General features: G+C 42.2%; 1 protein-coding gene across 2 annotated transcripts in view; it reads left to right on the plus strand.

Moving 5' to 3' along the window:
* The window catches only part of LOC125011151 (low-density lipoprotein receptor-related protein 8-like), an 85217-nt gene that overhangs the window by 41433 nt on the left and 15902 nt on the right, over positions 1–27882 (plus strand). For both annotated transcript variants that reach the window (XM_047590190.1, XM_047590191.1), the window contains exons 4-9: positions 3028–3156; positions 13009–13398; positions 15613–15735; positions 17166–17288; positions 23238–23357; positions 23902–24027. In XM_047590190.1, the coding sequence (XP_047446146.1) occupies positions 3028–3156; positions 13009–13398; positions 15613–15735; positions 17166–17288; positions 23238–23357; positions 23902–24027 (1011 nt within the window). The remainder of the gene's footprint in view (positions 1–3027; positions 3157–13008; positions 13399–15612; positions 15736–17165; positions 17289–23237; positions 23358–23901; positions 24028–27882) is intronic.

Below are 27882 nucleotides of genomic sequence, written 5' to 3' on the forward strand. Positions count from 1 at the left end.
CAAGGAAATGTCACGACTCAGCCAGCAGAGTACACCAGAAGGTTCACCGAACCTGAGGTCACTGATGCTCTATGACAAAAAGATGACATTAAAAGCAATGCTAGTGGCATGAAACGGTATAGATGTTCATGTTTTTCTGTATTGCCAGGTTGGTTAGATTAGGTGGTACATACCATGATCAAAGATGCCCTACCTCAGCAAGAAAGGCGGCTAGGATGGCTTTATAAAACAGCAAGTATTAATTACTTTAATAGTATGAAGTATGAATTTTTTTTTTTTTAATCGGTCCTATATTTACTTTGGTTTGCTTTCATAGAATCATTAAGAATCTGTGATCACGTTCACTCCTCCTATCAGGGTGAATATACTTGGGTACCTGAGGTTGCTCTCCTAAATGGGTGGGGCCAGACATCCCCTCAGCACTGCAGAGGCCACTACTCTTTTTTTTTTTTTTTTTTTTTTTTTTTTCACTCTCTGTGGGTTCATGGCCTGGCTGATTCAGCCATTCTCATTGCTGGTTCTCCCCAGACGCCTGCTGTCTACCCAGTGTCCTCTCCCTTTGTCTCTGATGTCACCCCTTCTATGCTGCAGTGACAGTCACACTCCCAGGAAGGAAAATAAAAAGATAACTTAATTCAAAACTGCTACCCTAATCTTAGCTGTATTAATTTAGCACGGATCTCTCATATCATAATAGACGCTGGTTGATAATTAAGAAAACGTGGTACAGACATGCCAAATACATGGACATTATCCCACTCTTCTACTTTATCCTCACTGGCTTTTGTTTGTAGTTCACATCACCATGACTTAGATTCCTACATGGCAGTGAATACAGCTGTGTCTTCCTAGCTCCAAACCTGCACTAATGGTCATGGTGTCATTCCAAACATTTTACTGTCACACATCTTGGTCGGGTTTGATCATTTTTGTTTCGTAGATTGAAATCTTCCCTGACTGACATGTCCCACTCTGAAGTCTGGACAACAGGGTCACTGCACAGACTGCAAGCTAAAAAAAAAACAACATTTTCTGTCTGCACACTAACTCTTCTATTTCAGCTTCTTAGAACAGGAAAATAACTCTTCTAGGACGGCCTCTTCCACGGTTGTATTGACCATTTAGAGCCGTGATTTTCTCACCTCCTGGTTCTCACCATTACTCTCACAATGGCAAAATGCCAGGAAATAAAATAGCTGTAATTTAGTTATCATTAGATAATTGTCCCATCAACTAACAGACGAGTGATTTTATTTTTAGGGTCCTTTGTATTTGAGGGATCACTGTCACCAGCAAGTAATTGTTTCTGGGGATTCCCTGCTCTCTCCCCCGATTGAGCAGTAGCCACATAAACCAAGGCTGTAGTCTTCTCTTTGGGGCTGCAGGTTAGATTCCAGGTAACCCCCTCTGCTTCATGCCCCCCCCCCCTTTATACCCCATTACTTCTGGTTTTTATCCAGTAACAACTGTCAAAATAAAGAAAAAAATGTTTGTTTCTGGCACAATAATTAAAAAAATGCGTTAAATTCATTAAATTTGCATTTATGACATGACATCATTAGAACAACGAGGTAATTACAGCTGAATAGGAATCCATTAGATAGCAAAAGAGTTGTGATTGATATAGAAGCAGCTGTATTATCTTGACTTTGGAGAAAGGGTTCTTTGCCATATGAACGTAAAGGGCTGCGTTGTTCTTTTTTGTGTAAATGATACTGACACTACTGATGCTGTACTGAATTAAAACAAGTACACATTCCAGAAATGAAAGTTAAAATATATTATGTAATATTAAGTTACCCTGTGGGTGGTATGGAAGATGAAACATCATTTAATAATTCACATCCCCGTCCATATAGTGTTTACATCAGATTACACACAAGACAATTAGATGCAATTTGTTGGGGAATGTGGCTTGGCAGACTCTCCCTCCCCTGTCCGGTTCAATCACCCTCAACACCCTTTACACCTCACATTGCCAGTGACGGCGTCAGGGCTTCTGTTCTAACCTCATAAGTGGTATTCGTTATGGAGCCTGTTCTCACTCATCGCACAACAAACGATCCTCTCGCGGCGTTGTTGTTGTCAGCTGAAACAATGCCGAGTCTGTTTGAATGCTGACCTTGATGTGCAGCTGTAAGCGGTGGCAATTTACTAAAACATTGTAATACAGCTGCAGCCGACAGGAGGCGGGTGAAAAGACTTGGGTTGAACTGATTTTTTCAAAATATGACTTAGGTTTTGTGAAAACAGTACACTGACAGACAGAAAGCTCTGACATCAGGCTGCGGTTTAGTGTGTTTGCTAGAGATCAGACAAAAAGCCCAGTGCTAATATATGTATATATATATATATATATATATATATATATATATATATTATTATATATATATATATATATAACATATATAATATAATAATATATATATATATATATATATATATATATATATATATATATATACATACAGTATATATATATATATATATATATTTAGCTGCAATTTGCTGGAGAAAGTAAAATAATAAGTAGCTTCTACCACTAAGCGATAATAACACAACCACAAACATGACCAAAGTCTAACAGGCTGTGAACTATTGTTCTTAGATATAATAAAAAACTCAACGTTGCAAATGACTTGCCATGTGCGGCTTGAGGCTGCCCTTTGAGCAGAGATCTATAATTAACAACATGCTTCATATTAAACGCACTGTAATCTGGATCAAACCCATCCTGCGCCAACTGGAGCAGATTGGCAGGAGAAGCGGGAGGGGGTGGGGTGGGTTGTTCTTTTTCTTTTCAGCCAAATGAATTTGCTGTATTTCAGGGTCTTTTTCATGACAGTTTTGAGGCTGCCCAGGCAGTAAAATCAATTGGCGAGCGCGCTGGAGTATTGGATGGAGTTTTAAGTGTATCACGGGGGCGATAGACCTCGAGTCCAGCCGTGCTTTGCACTTGTTTTTCGTTGCTGCCTGTATGGGACCATAAAACCGCTGCAGTAATCTCTTTTATCTCTCTGCCCACAGGCAAACAGACGTGCCCTCCGGAGAAATTCGACTGTGGGGGATCCACCAACAAGTGTGTGTCGTTGTCTTGGAGATGTGATGGGGAGAAAGATTGTGAGAACGGAGCGGACGAGGAGGACTGTGCATCTGGTGAGTTTGTCAAAGTCAAAATGAAATAAATGCATGCACAGGAAGGTTTCACTTCCATTTAAATCCATGTAAGGGTTTTTAGTATAAATTGTGACAATAATTATTAAGAATAACTACATTTAGCATCAGTATAATGGAAAGACTTTTTTTTTCCTTTGTGATTCCTCTTATCATCCCGAGGCTCGGGACATTAAAGCACAGCAGGAGTCCGTCTAAATAATTAGGTGGTTTTAAAGTGAGTTTTTGAGTTTCAAGCCAGATGCACTTGACAACAAAGTCCCCTTTGATGTCGAGTGATTTTTTTTTTTTTTTTTTTTTTTTTTTTGCGGAGTTTATCTGTCATCGTATTTGGAAACCTCAAGTCTTTCCACTCCAGGGCTCTCACAACCATCAGAAGTGACATCACCTCCCATCCGTCCAATCAGACGCCTCCACCGTGCGGCTGCTTCCACCCCCAGCCGCCTGCGGGGACTCTCCTTGCCCTACTTCTGAGGAGCCGTGAAGAATCGTCTTCTTCTTCCATCCTCTCCATCCCTTGCCTCCTCACGTCAAGAAAAATTGAATGAGGCAACAGAGCTGTCGGGGGGTGTGGTGTTTAGACTTTAAAGCTGCAAAAATGGCACGTGGCAGCAAATGCACACAAGCAGAGGAAAGAGCCATCTCCACGTTTTCGTATATTTATGATGATGCTGTTTGTTTTTCTCCAGCTTTTTCTACCGCAGTTGTGGGTGTTGACATTATGTTCGGAGCCATTCGTGTTCAATTTGTTAACAGCACAAACTATTTTGAGTTATATATATTTGAGTTACGTATATTATATTTGAGTTAATATTAAGAGAAAAATAACAAAAATCAGACGTTTTCTCAACACATGTGCTCCTTCAGTTACACTTGATTTAAGAGCATTTTATTTGTTGTGACAGTACACTCTAAATGACTCCCAGTCAAGTGTCCACACACACTCGCGCCAGAGCAAGACGCAGTGATACCATCAACTTGAGATCTAATGCCCTCTTAGCTCAGATCACTTTCCACTGCACTGCCCATTGAGACCCAGTCTAGCCTGAGCTAATCCTTCTTTCATTCTAATGTCTGTATTGATGCGGCTGTCTTAAGCCTCTGAGCAGTGACACGAGGGCATACAGCAGGCTGTCACCCACTCAGGCAAAGGCCAAAATCCCTCCAGAGGTAAACTCGGCATGACCAGTTGAGAGGGGTTGAGTCAAGCACCAGCGCAGCACTGTACGAGATAGCATCACAAATTAGGCCCATTAAGTGCTGCTCAGGCCGGTTTATCTGGAGACTGATGAGGCTCCATGCCAGCCTGAAAGATGATGTCTGAATGAAGGTCAAGAGGGTTTTAAATGTTACTTCACAGCAGACCAGATCTGAAGGTAACCAAGCTGTGATTTTTCACTGGTCCGTCTGTGGTACGGCTCTGTGGAGGAATGAGATTTGTGTTGGGTAATTTGGCGATTACCGTCTCATTGCAAGTGAAATAGTAATTCAGAAAATAGTTTGGTGCAAAGAAGCAAAGAGCACATTCATCTTGGAATCATACAATCATTTTAAGCAGTTCTTTAAACATCTCTCTTGGCTTACTCTGTTCTGCCTGTCAGCTGACTATTACCTGTCCGCTAAGGTTGGCTTTCTAGGACCACTTGTACAAAACACTGCTGATGAAAACAATGAATAGTGTTAACACAGGCCGACTACAAACCCACCGCCCACACCTGCAAATACTCTTGGACCTAAAACAGCAACATCCGTCAGTGTGAAGCCGGCAAGCAGACTGTAAACACAGCGGAGCTGCTTTCATGGATTTTTATAACTCAGAGACTTATAACATCTTAACCAAAGACAATAGCCTTTCAACTGAAAGAACTACAAGTAAGTAGGTTATCATGAGTCCTTGGGCCTCCAGCATCCGTAGTCGATGCTTGGTGTATTATCAGGCTGTTGAACAATGAGGCTAATTTTCAAAGAGGGAAAGACAAGATGATGAGAGATGAGAAATAATAGATGGTGACAGGAAATTATTCAGGACTTTGTAAAAAAAAGATCAAGGACTCTGTGTTCCAACTGTAAGAAGGGCAGGAAACCGCTATGATGTAAAATGTTGAGAAAGTTATGAGCTAACTTTTCACTCATATGCTAAGTTATTTTATCAGAACTTTATTTAACTTTATTTAACTTGTGCAAAAAAAATAAAAAATAACACCTGTGTGGTGCAGCTCATGTCCGTCAAGATCTCAAAAGGAAGAACCCTTAGAAGGAAGCTTGAAATGATGTAAAGATGAAATTGCAAAATCTGTGAAAAATGGCCCCCAGATCATTGAGCCCTATCCTGTATTACTGCCAAGTGCTGCAGTGCAGACTGAAGGCTTCAGATCTTTAATGTGAAGCACGGCGAGGGAGGAGTGGTGGAAATTGCCAATTGGTCTGAGTCTGTCTCAGTGTGTCTGTTCATTGCGGGTTAGCTATTGGCACAAAGGCAGCCGGAGAATGGACTTCAAAGCAGCGTTAACTCTGCGTGTTCGTGTTCAGAGGGAGAAGATGAATGAAGGATGCGCTAAGTGATGTGGCTGTGCTCAAAAAAAATAAAAAGACTGAGAATTTGTCTTGAACAACGTGTGCTTTTAGTCACATTTTGCTTTTGCCAGCAACGGCTCAGCTGTGAACTTCAGCTGATGAAATGTCGAAACTGCAAATATAGGTCCAGAAAATTTCTGAGTGGGCTTAGGGTAATTAAAAGTGTAGGTTGAAGGGACTCGCAGTGTGTGAACAAGAGTTTTTCCTGCTATGTTTATTCAGTGTCATATTTAGTCATTCAGAGCTATTGTTTAATTTCAGATATGCTGTTTAGACAGTCTGAATGGTCTAGAGTTTACATAGCTGGATTTACATGACTTCACAGAACCAACAATCCGAGATCACACCTCCTTGCTGCAGTGACTGATTACACATGCACAGCCGATGGCTAAAGCTTACGGTTTTCTATAGTTTTTGCTCACATTTCTGTTTCTAGAAGTGATGCATGATATCACAACACAGCGCCTCTTCACACAAGTGTCCTTTCAGCTGAGTGCCAATGCGAATAACACAGTTCAGCCTTCACCAGCGTGCTTTTGAATCGAGCTCATTCAGTAGGTGACTGATGGCTAGTGGATTATATTTAGGAACTCCCTCTTGACATTCAGTAAGAAGTGTCGTGACGGCTTCCTGTAACCTTTCAAACCTGACAACGTGACATTCTCACCTTCTGAATGTCGCGGTCGGCCAGTAAGAAGTGGCTGAAGTAAGAACTGAAACAAGTTAAATCCAGAATAGAACTTCTTATATCGGTCATTCATAGTCTAAACATTACAAACAAGAACAAGAATGGCCAAGAATGCCTTCAAAGAAAGACTATCTATTTGTCTCTCCCCATGCTCGGTCTTATCACACCACATTTCTTTAGTGATGCATGGATTGATGAATTGATAGATTGACATTGAGGTCTTCAGACTAAGTTATTAATAAATGATGTAGCCCACTCATCAGTAAATACAAGTTGTAATGATTGCAAACTGCCATACAAATCTTACCTCATCTGTGAAACAACTTGCATTTCCCTCTTGAACACAACATCTGTCTCAGCACTGAGTAATATTAACCACAGTCAAACTTCCATGTTGTGTTTTTGTTAGAATGACTGTTTGGCAATGACTTATTCATCTCTAGCAACATGAATAAATGACTAAAAATACATTTTGTTTTTTGCACCTTAGTGAATTTTAATGTAAAACTTGCACACATTTAGCCTGAAAACCAGTCTGAACTTTCACTGACCACAAAAGTTTTGTGTGGGAAAGCTGCTCTGCTGGGGACTGATTATGCTCCAGCAAACATCTGCTGGGCCAGCCCAAATCATTTGGACGGGCTTCATCCGGTGATGGTCACAAGAGTAACGGCAACATAGGCATGAGAGAGCAGTGGAGTTGGATTTGTTCACGAGAAAATGGATGTGATTTGTTGTAGGACTATCAAATTTTAATTTTTTCTGCTGCACCAGTTGAAACATACACAATCATGACATTGGTATTCTCATAAGAATACACACTACCATTAAATATATGAGCTTTTAGATGTTGATCTTCACAACCACAGTACAAAACAACAACAAATTAGCAAAAAAAAAAAAACAACAGAGGCTAGTTTCTGACGAGACTTAAGCGGCCCCTTCAGACAGTCTTGTGGCTTCTGCCGGGAGTCTGTCAGTCAAAGGCTTAGAGTCAGTAACTGTGTTTGACTTGACACGTTGTTATTCAGAGTGATGACTTTAATGTCAACACGGCGACTGTCTCTATGTCCCGCACTTCGTCCAGCTCATAAAAACTGCACTGGAAGGGCGCAGACAAGCAACATAAGATTTGATTCAAGAAAGACAACGGTAGTATCAAACAGCAGAATGAAGAAAATAAGAGCGTCGACCTTACGTTAGTCTGCTTCAGAAACTGCCACACTAACCTGTTTTATTTAGCTGGGTTAAACGTGAATAAACCTTTCTGCATGTCTCATTATTGTAAACACACAAACAGAAAATAAGGGAAAATTCAAGTGGGGAAAGTAGCAGATCGCTGAGACTAACTGGAGTTGTTGAAATGTTGCACTATGATCATGGCATATTGCAAAAGTGGTTTCAGTCAGGTTCCAGTTGATAACACATGTTTTTGCAGGTTGACTCTCTCAGTGGGCTGGGTGGACAGGGGCATTTAAAAACCTTCTGTGCAGCTATTTGGAAAAACTCCACCCTTAACTTGTCACAGTTGTACAGTTTGCACATTTGCTTCCCAATAAATAATCTATAGACATGAGTCTGCATGGAAAGAGAGGTGAATCATTTATTGAACTCGTGGTGACTCGGCATCCTTCAGCCCTGTGTGGAGCCACTGGAGGAAAATCAAACCCAAGTCGATTCCAGTGACTGACACGCATCAGGTCTGCTTCACTGTACATCTTGGCTGTGGCTGTCTAAAAAAAATAGAGGAGCGGTGTGTTTGTATGACAGGGAAAATATTTGAGGTGAAAATCTCATTTAACATCTGGGTTTACCACAGTGACTAGGAGATCAAATCTGTGCGGAAGAACTGCATAAATACAGTAAGTTTGAAGTTTAACTTTGGAAATCATGACTGTCAGCTGTGGAAACTGCTACGACACGGACATGTAGTTGGCCACCTTTAAATTCTCACCACCAACACTTTGAATTTGAATGGCGGTGCTCAAACCAAGCAAGAAAATGCCTCGCGGGCAAACCCAGATTGGGTTAGCTCTTTACTGAACCGGCGTGTTGTGAAACAACATGAGCACAGTTTTTGTTGTCTTTCATTCTTGTGCTTCCGTGAGCATGCTCATGCCTAATCCTGCTTAGAGTGAGTAACACATTCAAGCTCAATTTACACTTCCACTTGTATTTGCTCAACTGTGAGTGGAGAGACTGCACGTCCAAAGCTGACAGAGCTGGAGTGTTCACGTTCGGGCTCTGCTATTACCATTAATTTACAGAGTGCATGGCCTGGACAAAAGTAAATGTTGTAGAGGCATCTCGCTAATTGAATCATCCGCATTTTGAATTATGTATTAAGTAGAATCTAGCCCTCACCAGAGAAAGCTTTCCCCAACCAACATTAAACAGCAGCTCCAGAGAAGTTGAACCGTGTTCTCAACCCTCAGCGATGTGGAAATTAATGTGCGCTTACTCACTGTTTAAGCATGGTCTGCTGGGATCCGCTGTGAAGCACAGGAGCCAGTCTGGCTTCGTGTGTGTTCATTAGTGTGTTTGCAGTTGCACTTAATTTAAGGTTGAGCTGACGGCCTAGTGTGCATAGCATATTTCTGCGAGCTTGTATGTGAGTCTTCTTCATATTCTGCTTGGATTGTATGAGGAAAACAATTCCATCCTGTATTCCTCACAGCTGTTTCTGTCCCTGTAATGAAACTGAACTCGCAAATACTGTGCAACCCCAATGATGAAGCTTTCACAAAGCACAGTTTTACAGATATAAAGGCCTTTCAATGACAAAATTTATTCCTAATTTCATCCCGCTAATCGAAATCCAGGCAGGTTTTCTATTTAGTTAAATGATGGTTATTTTGTCATGTCTCAGCGCTCATCAGATCCTTTTTAGTCCTCACCTTCTGACCCTCACTTAGCTTCTCTTTTCAGGCAGTAATGATATTTGAGAGTCTGACTCTCATCTTGTCTTCTATTATCTTCTCCTGGTTGTTACTGTCGGTGGAGACTCATCTTCTCTCTTTTACATCGGCGTCTGCTCTGTAAATGTGTGTGGCGTCACAGGAAAGGGCAGTCGTTGAGCTGTTCCCCCGGTGAGGGACTGTGACCCTTTTAAACTAGGTGGAAGTGTGAGCGTGAGATTTGTCCTTACCCGTAGATTTGTCCCAGATGAATATTGTGTGTGTGTGGATGTGTCCGAATGACCTTGCTGCATGGCTGCAGTGGACTTTAATTCTGTGAGGTGAGTGGACTGGTCTGAGCTGTCCCTTGAGTTTACATCGATGAATATACATTATATGAAAAAAAAGCCTAGAGGACATTAAACTACACAAACAGTGAGTGACATGCTCAGATGTATTTTTGCACCGTTTTAGCATGTTTAGCATGTTAATGTACAAACTGAATGCCTGTCAATCCACTGTGGTTCTTCTTTCCCCCCTCTTCCTACACTAAAAATGATTTATTTGTCTTTCACACTTTATTCTGCCTTTCTCTATACAACCTGACTCATCACAGAAAAAATGCATACACACAGTCCACACTCATCCGCTCTAATGCTAATGCGAGCAGAACGACCAGCCATTGCTTCCCTCCACATCTGAGCCACTGGTTGCCACTGGCAACTGCTTCCCATCATCAAAGCTGCCAGTAAAAGTAAAGTGGGTTAGCATTTGACACAGTGGTAGTCACAGAGAAGGTTTTCCCGACCAAGGCATTAAAAATGACTCGTTAATGTGTTCACTCCATTGTCTTTTTATGAAAATACAATTTCTATTGAGAAAAATAACAAGCCACGCTGCCTGTAGATTGTCTTTGTGAACTATAAACTGAATGTAAAATTAGATTCTGTGGCCAAGGACCAGAGAAGGTACTGGTCTCTTAACAATTTTAGAGAGTTAGCTAGTTTGGACATGCTGTTTTAATAAAGAAATCAGGCTATAATCAGACTCTTTTTCCATCATTCTGTGAGCAACAGTGATTTACGCTTGCTCCTTACATGACATATTTTATACTGATCTAGTGTCAGTGAGAAAACACGTTGAAAATGCTGTGGCTTTTTTTATATTTTAAGTGTCAGTATTTTGTGATAACGACTTCTACATTGTGTTTAAAGATTACATCAGCAGTAACTTAACAGTGCATTAGTGCCTACCGCAGCTATACTAGAGTAGTATCTTCTTTGTTTTTTTTTCTTTTTTTATTGCCTTGATGTTTACTCAAATGCATGGTTTCCCGTAATGTCACATTTGAAAAAGCACCCATTCGACAACTCCAAAAATGTGCATACAAAACTTATTTCACTGCTTCAGTTAAAAAGCTGTACCGCACTGTGTATGTAGATAGTAAATCTGAATAACGGCCCGCTGGGTGAAATGTTAGGCTCCTCTGTGATTTATTTATCATTTAAAACCCACTGACTTGTACAACATCGTCTGCAGATGGTTTGTTGGCACACCCTTGCAAAAAAAAAAGTCTTAAAATTCATTTGCTCAGTTCCCCCAATGGAAAAAAACAAAGTCTCTTTCTGTAGTTTAACCAGGCCAAACATGTACATTACTGATGGTTTCCCCCTGTGTAATAATGCATGTGCTTATTGGGTCTCTTTAATTATTTAGTGCCATATTAGTATAGAGTGTGAGTACAGGCGTAGCAGGAACAGTGGTCATAAAAATATTCAAAATAAGACACGGCTTGTTTAATATTAATGAATGAACCCGTTCACTGAACAGAATCGGCTACGCTGGTTTTCAGTGCAGCTGCTTTAACCATGATCTGTGGCGGTCATGTTCTAACCACTGAATACATTAAACACTGATGTTTGCCAAGAAGAAAAAAACTACACATGATTAGTAAGTAGTTCACTCAGCTAAACGCTGACGCTTTTATATGCAGAAAAGTTATGACTGGTTTATTCTGTAGCGTTTTTTTATTTTTCAGTGGCTCCCTGCTTTGACCAGTAACAGTTAAAATGATGTGCAAAGTTTCTGCAACATGCTTCTGATTGTCAATTCACTGATTCTGTGTAAAATGTAGCAAAAACAGCAACAGCAATCCTTCCTCCTGTAATCGGCCATAAAAGCCAAAGGCAGTGGTGTCGTGGCTGAACTCCTAGTGCTTTGTGTAAATGTCATTTTTTTCCCCCCTTATGGTGGCCCCTGTGCAGCTCTGGGCTCACAGTTGGAAGCTTGACTTCTCTTCACAGGCTAAGTGCTTTTAGCTGGACATGTCTAGATACAGAAAAACCTGGGAAAGGAAGGGCGAGAGGGAAGGGGATTTACAGAAGCCTTGATGTTATCTATGCTATGTGAGGAGGAAATATATAGAACAAACCTCTTCTTCCTGCGCAGAAATGTTTTAGGAAGGCCAGTGCTGCTGTATAAATGCAAACTGCAATGGCGTGTTGAGCAAAAATTAAGTCAAGACTGATATAAAGTATTTCACATCAAATCATTTTTTTTTTCAATTACCCAGAGCCTGAAACCCCACAAGTAAGCAATCAGATGACAGTGGCATGGAAAAACCTTCACAGGAAGAAACCATAGAGCTGAGGGAATGATTGGCAGGGAGCAGGCAGATAAATAGTTGATTGAATGAAAGTTGTGACATAGAAATTAATGATTGACAGGAAATAGAGGGGTAGCTCACCTTCACTCAAAGAACAGATGATGAGAGAACGAATCTTCCGTGATGAACTTTTGGCGAAGTTTCATAAGAAAGTAATGGTTCAAAGTCAGGGTAGGTATCAGCATCACCACAAAAGGAAGCTTTTAAGCCTACCTTTAAAAGCAAGGACGGTGTATCTCCCTCTGGTTTCACAGAAAAGGAGTCTGATAGCGAGAGCCTCTGCATGCCATTGTACTTTCTGGAACTCTAGGAACCACAAATAAGCCTGTATGTCTTGCACATAGTGTTGTATATGTATTATTTGGTGCTTTGCAGGCAAATTATTATGCTACAGTTGTGTAGTTCAGATCTGAATCTAGTAGTGGAGTCAGCTAAGATATCATGAGAAAGTGAATTTAATAATAACGACATGAACAAAATGTGCAACAGACCCGAGGCAGGATTTTCCAGACAAAGGCCAAAGAAAATGTAATCCATCAAGGGGTCAAAGACACGAGAGACCAGCAAATACTAGGAGATAATGAGATGGAGCACGAGGAAACTCAAGCCAAGGCATCCAGAAGAAACCTGCAGGAGAGTCGGGGGAAAACTGGCCATGACGAGACTGCAAGACAAATACAATGACGGCAGCACTATATACACACAGAGTCAGTTAGGACACAAGGCATAGTTGAAAACGATGAGGGAGGAGCAGACAGTCCTAGGAGGTTGCTAGATGTCTGTATAGGTATCATCCACCCAGTTCGACTCCACTCATCTATCTATTAAGCACAAATTTTCAGTGCTAACCAATTATTGCTTTTCTGTGTCATCAAAATGCATTTGTTTTCTTTTTGAAGTCTTTGGAAGCATATGTTCTTCTCTCCAGTGTAGGGAAGACAGAACGTGCAGTCCCTCGTCTGCTCTTCATGGCTTGTTTCTGAGTTTTGTTCTGTCTGCCGCTCCTCTAGACGCCAAGGCCTGCCCCAGCGGAGAGTTCATGTGCGCCAACCGCAAGTGTTTAGCCACCAACTTTGTGTGCGACGGCGACGACGACTGTGGAGACGGCAGCGATGAGCTCAAGTGCACCTCCCCTCTGACCTGCGGACCCAACCACCTTCGCTGCAACACCTCGGAGTGTGTGCCGCTCATGTGGAGCTGTGACGGAGACCCCGACTGCTCTGACAGTTCCGATGAGGGGCCCGAGCGCTGCGGCGGCGACGGCGTCCCATACCTGACAAACCGCAGAGCCAACTGCACTGCTGGGGAGTTTCGCTGCGCCAATGGCGAGTGTGTGCGGCTGACTTGGAAATGTGATGGAGATCCGGACTGCAAGGACAAGTCTGATGAGTCTGACTGCCGTGAGTCTCTCTTTCCGTTCTCTTATTATATACCCTCTGGTAGCTTTCATGTCTTTTCATGCTGCAAGGGCTTAAATATGTTCTCTTTTGTTCGTTCCTTTTTCTATTCAGTAATGTCATCTATGCTTACTTTCATAAAGTGCCTGAAAAGCTTTTATTGTGTATGTTGAGGGAGACTTTCTATACAACAGAGAATTAGACATACGTAATCATGGTTCCCTGGATAAAGAGGATACATATTAAGTCTACACAAAACTACCTTTTTTAAAGGACCACCATGTAGGATTTATTGCCATCTAATGGTGGAGTTCCAGATTGCCACCAGCTTGGTTGTCCTTTTGGGGTTAATATAGGAACATGGTGGTAGAATGTGAATAAGTAGTTGAAACATTAAATCAAATAACAGAAGGTCGTAAAATATTGTAAAACTGTATTGCAAACCAGCAAAGTAAATATGAAATGTTCAGAACAAACACTTTTTGTTTTTCTTTGTTTAATTGGCAGCAACTTCCAGCAGTGCAGTTCGAGTGAGTACAGTGTACAGTACAGTGAGTACTTGGGTGCAAATACAAAGCTGCTCACCGAACCTTGTTTAAATTTGCATCTTTCTTTTATTGCAGTTGGGATCATGTTTGGGTTTTGGTCTGGTTTATTTATTTGTTCGTGCATTTTTATGAATATTTAAACAGTAATATATTTGTTTGTTTATTAAAAAAAGCCTGAGTCTACCTGTAGTGTAGCTTAAGGCCCCAAATTCACATGTAATTACACTTAAGCTCTGTTGATTTTCCATTGTGTGAGCAAAATGTTAATAAATCTGTTTGCTTTAAAAATGCGCAATAGAAAAAAAAATGTTAACAAACAATATATCCTCCCTCTTGTGAGGTGTGTCTTTGTCGTTTAGCACATTTTCTCTCTGCTGGGAGTTGGCATAGGCTTTTGTCCTCCCTAAAGGTGTCTTTTAAAGAATGTTTTTCACTTGTGGGAAGATGGGGCCTCTTGATAAAGCTGGTTTTCCTATTAGCTCGTCATGGATGGGGGAGCACTGATGCTCTTTTCTCACTAAGCCAGAGTGCAAAGCCCAGATAGTCCCACTATTCATCATGAGGAGCAGACACACCCTCCCACGCCGTGTGCTGTCACGTAAGCAGGACTTGATACGGATGTTTAGTCAGACAGCTGGATCCCTGCATTAAGGAGGAAGGCTAGAGGCATGTGAGAGCCACGAACTCATCTTTGTCTAAAAGTTCCTGTATTACACCTTCACTGCCTTTGGGATATCCACATTCTTTTACCTATATATGTCTATAAAAATGAAACATTCTCTGTTTCAGACGCTGTTACCTGTCTGCTCTTATGAATGTACAATGTGATGTGCTGCACTAGGTTATTTGAATCAGATCTCCAGATTAAACACAGACACATAGAAACACTGTACAGACAAGGATCATCCTACGGCTGCGTGTATGTATGTTCGTACATGTGTGCCCACGAGTGTCCAGCCCACAGCGGTCTCCCTGTCCCCATTACTTTCCCTCTGTCCTGCTCATCTTGCGATAACACTAAATCATATCCACCTCAGTCATATATATTGCTTTTTAGTGTGGTTTAGAGGGCCATGCTGGGCGCTGTTGATGAAAAGCGTGTCTGCGCTTGGGTTATTAATGAAATTTGGTGTGGCGTCATGCAGCCTCCATCTTTGTGTTAGCATATTGGAAACCATTCATCACACGCCCTCAGGTTGACTCTCTCTGTCTGCACCTAACACAGACTCCAAACTTGCAGCTCTTTTAGAATTCCTACATGTTTTGTATTAGTGTACTAGTATTTCAAACTTTTATTTAATTTTACATTTCCTTAATTTTTTTTTTATCACCCTGGGTTTTACAAAGTAGCTGTGGAGTACTAGTTAGAGACGCAGCTTGTTCTTGCCCTGAGCTAGCATCCAACCCCCTAATTGCTCCCTGGGTGCAGTCCCTAGAGGCTGCAGCCCACCGCTCCAACCATACACACTGCTGTGTGAACGAATGAATTAGTCAAACAGCAGGATCCCCATTGTGGGATAATTAAGGGTTACAACTATTGTTATTAGTAGTATTATTAAATGCAGCCAAATGTCTTGGACTAGATTTGACCCCAGGATTTTATGTACCTCTTGAGGTGATTAAAGCAGGTTTTAAAAGTCACATTGTTGTGTGCGTGTTCCTCTTGCAGCTCTGCTGACATGTCGCCCTGACGAGTTCCAGTGTGGGGATGGATCCTGCATTCACGGCACCAAGCAGTGCAACAAGGTCCATGACTGTCTTGACCACAGCGATGAATCTGGCTGCGTAAACGGTGAGTTCAGCCGTCTGCATGCTTCACTGTCACAGTCTGTACTCCTCCCTGCCTGTTCACGTCTTCATTCTTTATGCGTCGGTCTCCGTCTGAAATGAGTTTGTATGAGCCAGTGAGGATTTCTTGACTTTAGGACCTGTGATATTTGTATAATATCCAGCTGCAGCTGTGGGAATAAATGGAACTTAAGACAGAAGTAGCAAGAGCTGCAATAGAAACCACAATATTGCATTTGTTAGCTAGATTTCTGTCATTCTAAATGTTTTCAGCTTGCTTTAAATCTTTAAATCCAAAAGTGTACATAAAAAATGATAAATACCAAAAGTGACATCTTGGAGTTGTAAACATTCACATCCATTATGACATTTAAAATCGTTTTTCTTTGGATTATAAATTGTTATACAGCACACTGATATTTTGTTCCATTCAGAATCTTTGATTACATAAACATTGCTTATTTAAAAGATGTAACAAGGCGATCTCCGCTATTTCGGTCCATTTTCAGTGTACAGTCACACAGTTTTATTTTACGTACTGGACAGGTAACTAGGATTAGTTTCCAGAAACTATGCTTATACGCGCGTGTGAATATAAAAGCAGTCGTGTAGAGTTAAAAATATTTTTTCCTGAGGTCATGCGTCATTCTGATGAGAAAATGGAGAACAGCACAGTGAAGAGAGGCAACTCCCCTTTCTTCTGTTGGCCTCTTCAATATTTAAAACTCATCCATTGTCAAAAACAGAAGGAAGGAAACGCCTGTTTGTTGTTTTGGTGAATTGACTGTGGTGACGGCTAACTGCAGGGAGAAATAATTCAATATTAATACAGCTCTGTTACAGCATAAATATCCTCGAGGCTGATATTAGTTAAAGTAATGCTGCACAGTTTCTTCTGGGTCTCAATCCACTCACAAAGAAACTGCTTTATAGTAATTAATATGCTCAGAGTATGACAAAAGGTTCGAGTTAATGAAAATTATAAAACTTGGAAGAAACTTTTGGACTTGTTGTATATTATTATAAAATGAATTGCTATATTGTAGCTGTTATAAGGTTCTGGCATATTTCTTTTTTGTAAGCCAGTTTCATTATTCCAAACTCCTTTGACTGTGATGCATAATTTACCAGCATAGTGCAGAGTTATTTGGCTGGAAATTAAGCCCAGCGCTGTGAAACTGGACCGAAATTAGAGTTCCGTTTTTTTTTTATTACACAAGGCCTTTTATGCCTGGTGATATGAATGTCTGAGTGGGTAGTATTTTTTTAACCCTGCCACTTGTTTCATGAGAGCCTTTAATCATTTGGTGAGACATTCAGTTTGGCCTCACCCGCTTGTTGATGTGCGAGATGCCGAGCGAGCCTGTAATACCTTGTGCGGATTAAGTGGTGTGGAGCTTCTAAGTGCTGATCTGTCCTCTGCTTCTGTCACAGCCACCAAATGTGAGGGACCCCTGAAGTTCCTGTGTAAAAACGGGGAGTGCATCGACAGCTCCAAGGTCTGTGACTCCGTCAAGGACTGCAAGGACCGATCCGACGAGCCCAAGAAAGAGTGCGGTATGACGACCTTTTCTGATCTGCGCCCCTCTCCCAGACTTTGATTTACTCTTCACTGTTGGGTCTTTCCGTATGTAAAACCGTCTTCTTGTTCATTCCCCAGCAGTACAAGATGAGGGATCAGCTGTGAAATTACAAAGTCATCTGTTGCTATTTGTGTGAGCAGAGCTTTCGTCTCAGCCCCGTGCACTGACAGCACATGCACATGTCTATTGTGAATGGATTCAGGCATCTCATGTAGCTGCGTAATCGCGTTTGCCATAACAAAGTGCGACTACCTACCTCCAGTTACCTTGCATTTCAAAGGGGCTGCGCTCAAATTAGCAGATCAGAACAAAAGCCTGCGTGTACTAATTACCATCAGCCGGCGGAAAATAATCGTCTTCTGCTCTTTAGTGATCTGCTCTCTGCCTCCGAACATCATGATCTGTATTTACAGACGGGCTCAGCTCAGCTCTGAAATGGATGGAGCCTTTATTTCCCTTACCCAATAGTTTATGATGGAGATATGATGGAGTGGAAAGAGGACTCATTTCCTGAGAGGAAAGTTGTAAGGGATAAGTGACAGCTGACCGAGTGGACAGACCTCTGCAGGGGACGGAAATTGCAGGACCAATTCAGACACTCCACAGAGTATTATTCCTCGCTCCTCTTCTTCCTAGACCTCCACCTCCCTCCCTCCCTCAACTCAGGTCTCGTTTTCAGCTCATTAATAGCGTGTCCACACATACTTAACTCATCGCTCTGCTCGCTCAACTGTTTACTCGCAAGATGTTCCCCAACCAGAGCGCACGCCGAAAGCACGCGGAGAGACGATAACGTGCGCCGCTGCACTCAGACACACTTGACGTTCAGAGTGATTGCATTTGCCGCATCGGTCATACATTAGAGAAAATGAAGGCATTTCTCTCTACGCTCAAGCAAATGTTTTTTCTGCGCGGCCCATCTCATTAGGAATAATGACATATTACCTCAACGCTGACCTATTACTCACTTCTTAACGTAGCGCCATCACTTTCACCGGGAGGAACGGCTGAAAATAGGCAGCGCGTAGTTACCATGGTGAGAGAAATGAGAGATGGGGTTGGAGGAGAGAGGAGGAGGGACGTTGTGTTTGCCGGTGGGAAAAAGCGGAGTGAACTCTAAATCATGGCTGTCCTTGGAAGGTGCCTGGAAAAGACTGTTCATGTTTTCTTGCGGCGCCTCTCCTGGGGCTTCGGTGCTACCCGGCCCTGCCCCTTCTCTCGGGAACAGGAATGAGTGAGACCTCAAATATAGCATCGTTTTGGTCCCTTCATCTCTCTGCGGTTCACTCTGGAGTGACAGTCGGAGAGCTGTGGAGCTGCTGTGAGTGGCAGAGAGCTGTCACCCACTGTGCAGAATTGGAGATGGATTTTTAAGGCTGGCTATTGCAAAGCTCCCCACGAAAAGTCTCCACGAAGTTAACCTTCAGTGAGTCTTTGGAGAACTAACTTTATCTTTCTCTATTTTTGTTCCAGAAAAAAAAAAGCCAATTAACCCGTAGCTGCGTAAAAATCTTCATTCTTTACAGATAAAGAAAATGAAGTAGTCTCAGTATTGCTAACTCTGCGTTACATGGTGGACAGACGACCATGACTGCGCCATTTTAATGCTAATCGGTGGCTCGCGGGGATAAAATTGGAACAGAACTCAGCACTTCGTCGTCAGTTTGACAGCGATTTGTCTTTTAGCGCATTGTTTTGATCCTTTGGGCTTTCACCTTTGGTTTTCTGTCACCACTCTCGTTAAAGTTTCTTGCTGCTTCTGGCAGCTCACAGCAAAACTGTTCTGAGAACCCACTGAACACTATTTCTTCACTGCCAAATATAGAATAATAAAAGGACAGAATTTATTAGTAAACCATACAGTGATCAGGAATAATGTTATGACCACCTGCCTGATATTGTGTAGGTCTGCGTTGTCTGTGGAGACATTCCTCTACCAATGCACAATAGAAAATCAAATCAGCTTTGTTTCAAGTCATGGAATTCTTTCTCTCCTTTTAACCTAACCAGAGGAGCACATTTAAAGCTGTGGGAAACCGTGCAAGGTGTTTGATTGAACCTGGCTCCTCTCTGCCCCAAAGCGGCTTCTCTAACCACTAATGTAGTGTAGCAGCAGCTTTTAGTTAACCATCAGAAACTGGTTTCCCAAAGCTGAAGAATAAGGCATCTGTCACAAAGCATATGGAGTGGGATACAGTAATTAGTGGTGCTGCTGAGCTGAGAGAGAACAGACAGTTACGAATGTAGTTAAGGTTCTGAGAAATTACTGTCTCTGGTGGTCAGAAAGAATAAATGAAAAAATATCACACAAATATATATGCATAAACATAATATATATACAGTGGGGGAAATAAGTATTTGATCCCCTGCTGAATTTGTAAGTTTGCCCACTTCCATAGAAATGATCAGACTCTGGTTTTTATGGTTGTTTACTGGTTATGGGTATAGACAGAATATCAGTCGAAAATGCATAAAAAACACACAATCTAAAAGTTATAAATTGTTATGTATTTTATTAAGGGAAATAAGTATTTGATCCCCAAGCACAACACAAGTCAGTACTTTGTAGAGAAACCTTTGTTGGCAAGCACAGCGATGAGACGTTTCTTGTAGTTGGTCACCAGGTTTGCACACAGCGCAGGAGGGATTTTGGCCCATTCATCTTTACAGACAGTCTCTAAATCCTTCAAGTTTCTTGGCTGCCTCTTGGAAACTCGGAGCTTCAGCTCCCTCCACAGGTTTTCGATCGGGTTAAGGTCTGGAGACTGACTAGGCCACTCCATGACCTTAATATGCTTCTTCTTGAGCCACTCCTTTGTTGTCCTGGCAGTATGTTTTGGGTCATTGTCATGTTGGAAAACCCACCCACGAGGCATCTTCAGTGTTCTTGCTGAGGAAAGAAGGTTTTTGTCCAAGATGTTACAGTACATGGCTGCATTCATTGGCCCCATAATGCGGTGAAGTTGCCCTGTACCCTTTGCTGAAAAACAGCCCCAAAACATGATGTTTCCACCTCCATGCTTAACCGTGGGTATGGTGTTCTTTGGGTCATACTCACGTTTTTTCATCCTCCAAACACGGCGGGTCGAGTTAATGCCAAATAGCTCAACTTTGGTTTCGTCAGACCACAGCACTTTCTCCCAAGCCTTCTCTGAGTCATTTAGATGTTCACTGGCAAACTTAAGGCGGGCCTGTACATGTGCCTTCTTGAGCAGGGGGACCTTGCGGGCACTGCAAGAGTTCAATCCATAACGGCGCAGTGTGTTGCCAACTGTTTTCTTGGTGACGGAGGTCCCAACTGCTTCCAGATCATTAACAAGCTCCTGCCGTGTTGTTTTAGGCTGCTCCCTCATCTTTCTCATCATCATCCTCACTCCATGAGGTGAGATTTTGCGGGGAGCTCCAGACCGAGGACAGTTGATGGTCCTTTTATGGGTCTTCCACTTGCGAATAATGGCACCAATAGTTGTCACCTTCTCACCAAGCCTTTTGCTGATGGTTTTGTAACCTATACCAGCCTTGTGCAGGTCTACAATCTTGTCCCTGACATCTTTTGACAGCTCTTTGGTCTTGCCCATGGTGCTGTAGAAGTTGGAATGTAAGAAACTGATTCTTAGAGCAGGTGTGCTTTATATACATGACGAGTTAAGATCAGGAGTATTGGTAATTAGTTGACTGAGCACAGCTGTGTGCCACATGCGCACCAGCCAATCTGTAGGAGCCTGAATTCTAAGTGAATTGTTGGGGATCAAATACTTATTTCCCTTAATAAAATACATAACAATTTATAACTTTTAGATTGTGTGTTTTTTATGCATTTTCGATTGATATTCTGTCTATACCCATAACCAGTAAACAACCATAAAAACCAGAGTCTGATCATTTCTATGGAAGTGGGCAAACTTACAAATTCAGCAGGGGATCAAATACTTATTTCCCCCACTGTATATATATATTTCTATATATAAGGTCTAAGAAATGTCTGTGATGACCAAGAGAAACTCAAAGGAAGGATTACAGTCTAAACGAGAAAGTGACTTCCGCCAAGGACAAACACAGATTACCATTGGTGTGGCGATTCCATGTTGGAGCTGTTGAGCTGAATATGAATTGAAAAAGGAGAGCGTTGAAGTGACAAACTGCAGAGTTTCCCAGGAATTTATCGTAACTTTTATGTTTAATGGTTGGGATGAAATAGAGTCACACCACCATCTGTGGCTAGAACATTTTCCCGTTTCAGATTCAGGTCGATGTGAATCAGTGGGGGCGGGGAGTGGGTGGAGCTGAATGACTCAGTGACTTAAATGACTCAAAAGCCAGATCCTCTTCGATGATTGACTCATATGAACTTTTCCCCACTGAATGCTCTTAGTTTCAAAGTGTTTAAGAAATGAGAAGCTACTCATGTACATCATTGGGGTTAAACAACTTGTTGCCAGCTGAAAGGTAGGAGGCTCATACACATTTGCTATGTTAAATCCAGGTGGTGACTTTTGTTTTGGTCAGGCAGTGTGATAAAAGACTCCTTCCAGATTTATAAGAAGAAAAGCTTCAGCTCCAGCATTAAAATGTCTTTTTAATCACAGCACATTACCTTTTGTCACCCAAAGGTCTTTCAAAATAAAACTGTGCAAGTGTACAGTACACAGTACTATACTGCCTCAGACAAATGTCCACAAAGAGAGATAATTCAAGATTTTTTATCTTTATTAATCAAGGTTATTTTCTCTGTTTGGTATTAAAAAATGTTCAACTAAACTCACACAGATTCAGCGGCTGCGCTTTCACTGACTGATCTCACCGGCTATTGACAAATGTGTAACCCTAGATTGGGTGGCATACCATTGACAGAACTCTTTCATATGGAGGAGTGCAGTTTCTCTTACAGCTTAATCCTTCTCGCTTTTTATCACTTATTTCCAGTTGTCATTGTGCAGCGTTGGTTTGTTGGGAGTGTTTGTTGCAAAACACAAAGCCTGGCGTGCCACTGAATAAAATGTTGGAGAGATATTTTATTGATCCATGCTTTCACCCAGCTATCGTATTCTCTATGATTCATTCATAGGCTTTTTTCTTCTAAACTGAATGCAACCAAAACTCCAAACACCATAGTTGGACAGAGGAGCTCGTTCAGTGACAGGCTGCTGTCTATGTCCTGTGGACAGGTCATATGACTTTATAATGCCTCCCTGTGAGGAACCAACTGGACTGTGGTCATTGTGGAGGAGTTTGAACAACTGCGTCTTCAGTTTCAGCCGCAGACTGTTCTTGCTTTCAAGTGGTACACCCTGTAAAAGCCGGTTTACGCCACACAATCAAACCTAACTGCCTCCGACTTCTTTATTGTGTGCCAACCTTGTGCCAGCTGCTCTGACCTAGTTTTAAACGAGAGCGTGTTGTCGGTAGCGTCTTTCCATCTTATTTTTCCGCTTCCGTCATTTTTCAGATCACGCCGCTTGGTTCGAGCCGCTCTCCTGTCTAATTTAGACGTCTTGCCTCGCTCTTGTGATAGATCCTCGCGGGACATCTTTGAATCCCCGTTCGCAGCATTAATCCGCTTTACATACACATTTCATTCATATCCCCGCAGATGGACCAGATTATAGCTTTAACGCGCGTGATGCCGTGTCTCTTTGATTCCTTCTCTACTTGTGAGAGCATCTGATAAGGATTCAAAAAGGTTGCAAAAGGAGCGGAGTACAGAAGCTGTGATAAAGTGAAGATTACAAAGACGTTCTCCCCTGCCTGTGTGCTACACATATTTTTACTTCATACATCAAAATACAATTACAGTTAAGGAAATAGAAGTAGAAAGGGCTGTTTTCTGCATCACATTTAGCTTCACTGGGTGGCTATAATGCCTCTGCCATGTTTAGGGTTGGCTGCATTTGATCACTGTGTTCTTGTTTTCTTTTTCTCCCAGGGCTGAATGAGTGTATGATTAATAATGGCGGCTGCTCCCATGTCTGCATGGACCGACCAATTGGCTTCGAGTGCCAGTGCCCCACCGGCTACCAGCTGCTGGACAAAAAGACGTGTGGAGGTAACTGAACAAAGATGTATTTCAGATAGCTAGCTGTGTCGGAGTGTATGTAGGCTAGCGTAAATCTGTGCGTGTGAGTGGTTCGCATCTCTCTAGCCTTCTCTTTGTGCCCCGCCCATCAGCCCCACTGGGAAACTAATGCAGTCGCACTGCTCTCACACATGCACGTAGTGTGTCCTTCACACCCTTCCCTGTCATTTTAACACTAACAGCTCTGCATCACACCCAAGAAAAAAAATCGGCCTGGAGGAAATCGGGTCAGGAGACGTGGACAGGGACTCACCCCGCCTCACCACTGACTCCTTTGTTTCTGTGAACATGTTAATGTGCTTCCCCAACACTTACAGCTATAGATTAGGATTTGTATTCTCCCATCACAGCTGCCATTTCCCCCAAAAGCCTCGCTATATTTTAGCACACTTTAGGATTCTAGTCTCATACCTCAAAGCTCACGACGGTGAATCAGTCACTTGTCGTCGTTGTCCGTCTGTCCCTCTCAGTTTTTCTTCTGATTGATAACCTCTCCTCCTTCTCCCCTCTGCAGACATTGATGAGTGCGAGAACCCAGACGCTTGCAGTCAGATCTGCATCAACTACAAAGGGGATTTTAAGTGCGAATGCTATGAAGGATATGAGATGGACCCTGTCACAAAGACCTGCAAGGCAGAAGGTGAGTTACAACAATGAATGGTGCGAGTTCACAAGGATGTAAGGGCTTAAGTCAGGGTTTTAAGGCTGAGGAAGAGAAACAGGGATTAGTTAAAATCTATTTATGGAGTATACTTTATTATCATGCAAGTTGAGGTAAATAAAATATTTTTCTTTTTATATTTATGCAATCCTCGCTGTCAAACTACATTTGCCTCCACTGAACATTTAAAAAGATATGTTACATGACATGCTCATGCCCAACTGTTGTGGGAATAGTCGTATCATTGCTCTGCAGCTGTTTATGTACTTGACATGCTGCTTAAAAAAAAGAAAAACAAACAACAACAACAACAAAAAAAAAACGTTACCAAGGCAACAGCTCGTTTTCTCTCAGGCCAAATCGGTCCTCAGGGTCCCATCCTATTAGACAGTTTCATGAGTGACAGGCTGATGTGTTCAGCCATGCCGAACACCTATAATTAGGTGTAGCAGCTCCTCCACCGAACCTGGTTGAGTCACAGCGGAGGCTAATTTCATCAGTTTAATCCAGCCTCCCATTAGGCCCATTGATAATAGTCGTCTGATAGTGGAAAACAAAGTCAACCGCTGAGAGGCCAGTTGACCTCGAACTACAGCCCAGAAGCTGTTTGCAAGAGGATTACACACAGAGGCCATTTGATATGTTTACACTTCATTTACTCCCAAATCTTCATTATTTAATTGGCAGCAAACACTCAGCCAGATGAGATGTGTTGATTTGGTCCCTGTGGCTGTTGAGTGCTCTGATTTAATTTCCTTCAGTTAAAATGAACTAATATCAAAGCCCAGAATTTGCATGTGTGGGAGTTTGTATTTGTACACAGCACATGTGTGTGGCTGTGTACTTAATCTGCTCCCTTGCCTCTGTATACACACGTGTATTTCTCGGTGAATGGCTGCTCAATGTGTTTGCCATCAGTTTGTGACGGCCCAGAGAGAACTGTGCGCCTGGCAGCATTTGCAGTGAATGCAGCAGGTCAGCCGCTCGGTCCTGGAGCGATGAAAGCTACTGTTACCATGATGGCCCATAAAACCAGCAGGGGATCATTTTCCCCTTTAGGAGGGCTGGAAGTGTTGTCATTGTAACAGGCAGCTTTTGAGAACACTTAGTCCCAAATAGAGCTGTCATCGTTCAGACTTTGGGTTAGACGTGCAAGGAGATCGTGCAGGATGCTACTATAAGACCGGCAAAAGAGGAATGGAGACGTGCAACCTATTAATGAGAGAATTTCTTATCTTCCTCTAGAGATAACTGGCTCCAGCTGCCATTATATTACCACAATGTCAGAAAGAGATAGGCTCGGTATAGAAGATATTACAAGACAAAGGTGGGCAGCAGCAGTTAGCCAGTCAGATAAAACCTCCTCTGCAGGGACACTCCACCGTGCAGTTAGCCACTTGACTTTTCCTGCCACAATTTTGAGGAACCAGACATAAAGACGCGCTATTTTAAATGCATCACCCTCTTCCTTGATTGTAATTAAAATACACCCCGGGTGACCTTATCAAAGGTCGACAACTCTAAAAATAGGTGTGAATGCACCCAAAAGGAAACAAGGACACTGGGATGTAGTGCTAAAAGCAGCGTGTGTGCCAGTGGCGTGATAAAACTACCAAACAGTCTGAGATGATGGAAATAAACTACCCATTGTGTCTCCATGACAGTGAGATTTCACATGGCCAAATTAGACTTATTCAACTATGTCCATCTCATTTGTGTTTGCGTTTTTTTTTCCCAACATGCAAGTATCCTCTGTCATTTGATATCAACTACAACAGACATGCATGTTTCCTGATATTGACTGTCTATTAACATGGGCAATACCTCTATGAATTCACTCATAAGTTTCCAGACAAATTGTTCTGAGTGGACAGTCCTAAACTCTGCTGAACTAGAAGTAGAGTATGAGCAGAACAACTAGACTAACGGTTAGCAACTTGGATCAGCAACTGCCACTCAAAGCTTCTTGATTCCCAAGGATGAATTGTAACGCATCTAGTGATAGCCAGGCTTATAGAGCCACCAGGCAGGCTAACATTCGTCCAAATATAATCTCAGATGTTCACCCATTCCAGTGATTAGATTTCTAATAAGGGTGTAACGATTCATCCACTGCATCGATGAATCTATTTTCCTACGATCCAACTACATCAATCTGTGCTCGGCAAGTTGGCCTTCCAGACAACATACATCCATCAAATATCGTTTTAAAAGGTAATCAATCGATTGTATTAATACCAGGAAATAACGGATTGGATTTAAGCACATCAGACTTTATACTGATGTGTTTTTTTTAGCACTTTTAATGCCCCATCTTCACGTCTCATCGCCTCCCCGCCAGTGACACACAGTGACCTGAGCAAAAGGAAAACAACTCGATGAAACGTGCGGCGTCGGTCACCACCATCATTGTCGACAGACCAGCGTGTAGTGAGAACGTCAGCGCTCAAAAGAGGCGATAATAACCAGAAACGGACATGTGGTGTTAAACTTCTAGGCCAAAATACCCCGTTCTTTATTGATTAACCGAGCGCCGTCCAGTGGATCGAGACACTTAAGGAAGTTTACAAAGTGACGGTAACCGGTAGATTAAGAACTCAAAAGAGTAGATACTGAGCAAGATAGTTCTCTGTTTTTTACATTAATAGTCGCGAGTGCCCGACGCAGTGCATGACTCTGCTGTGAATGGGGAGACATGCGGCGGTGGTGTATTTGTGTGAATAAAAAACAGAAAAGAAAATAAATTTGAAGGAGCAGCGGCTAGGATTTAGGAATGGCGGCCCACCACTCCTAAATGAATGTAGAGGAAACACTGAGTAGGTATTTATTTCAGTCACACTGGTTTAATTTTTGGCTAAAAAGTTACTGAATCGTTTCGGATCGTATCGTTCTAAATGAACCAAAATCGTCCTTGAATCGTATCGGCAACCAGGAATCTTGATTCGAATCGTTGTTAAAACGAATCTTACACCCCTCTCTAATAAATATTTGACAAGTCAGCCTCAGGTGTACTTGGTGTTCGGTGCTAATTGTCTTGCAACACGGTGAGCTGACATGATGAAACGTATATTACACCAGCGTGTTCTGATCTGAGTCTCCCACAGCTACTTGCTTGGCTGTAGATATGTTATTGTAGCTAGCACTGGTCACGGTTTCCATGCTGATAAAATCAAATGGGAGAGGAAATGGAAAATCTAATCACTAGTGATCACACTGAATGTATATAAGGTGTGTTCTGTCAGATGAGAACTTGTTATGTGTTGATACAGTCAGGTCCACAAGGATATTTCCTCCTGAAGCTGTTGCATGTACATCAACATTGGATTGTTATTGTTCCCTATTAAATGTCAAATGCAAAGGCAGGACATCTGTCATGTTTAAATGTGTTCAAGGTTGTTCCTCTGCCCTCAGTGCAAATCACCAGTCTGGTTAGTGCTGCTGCCTGCCCTATTGCCGCTGTGTCAGTTGACAGCTTGCTGTTTAAAGAGGTGCAGTTGGATGTAAAGGTACCTCTGATCTATATTTGCGAGGAGGAGATAATAAGGAGCGTACAACTTAATGATGCATGCGGACACTGATCGATGCGCCAACTATTCAGCTGTTTTAAATGAACAATTATTTTCCCTGCAATCTTGTTAGGGCAGGTCATTGAGCAGTGTCGTGCCAGCTTTGTTCTGTTGTTTATCTGGGTGAAAAAAAGATGATGTTTAGAGTATTGACTCGGGCGCTACAAATTGTGCAGGAGCGCATTAAGCTCCACTGGTTTTTGACTCGGGTAAGCCTCAGTGTGACTGGCAAAGAGGAATGTCTAAATCATTTCCTGACAGGCAGCGG

Source organism: Mugil cephalus, chromosome 7, assembly GCF_022458985.1.
Source record: "Mugil cephalus isolate CIBA_MC_2020 chromosome 7, CIBA_Mcephalus_1.1, whole genome shotgun sequence".
Taxonomy (NCBI): domain Eukaryota; kingdom Metazoa; phylum Chordata; class Actinopteri; order Mugiliformes; family Mugilidae; genus Mugil; species Mugil cephalus.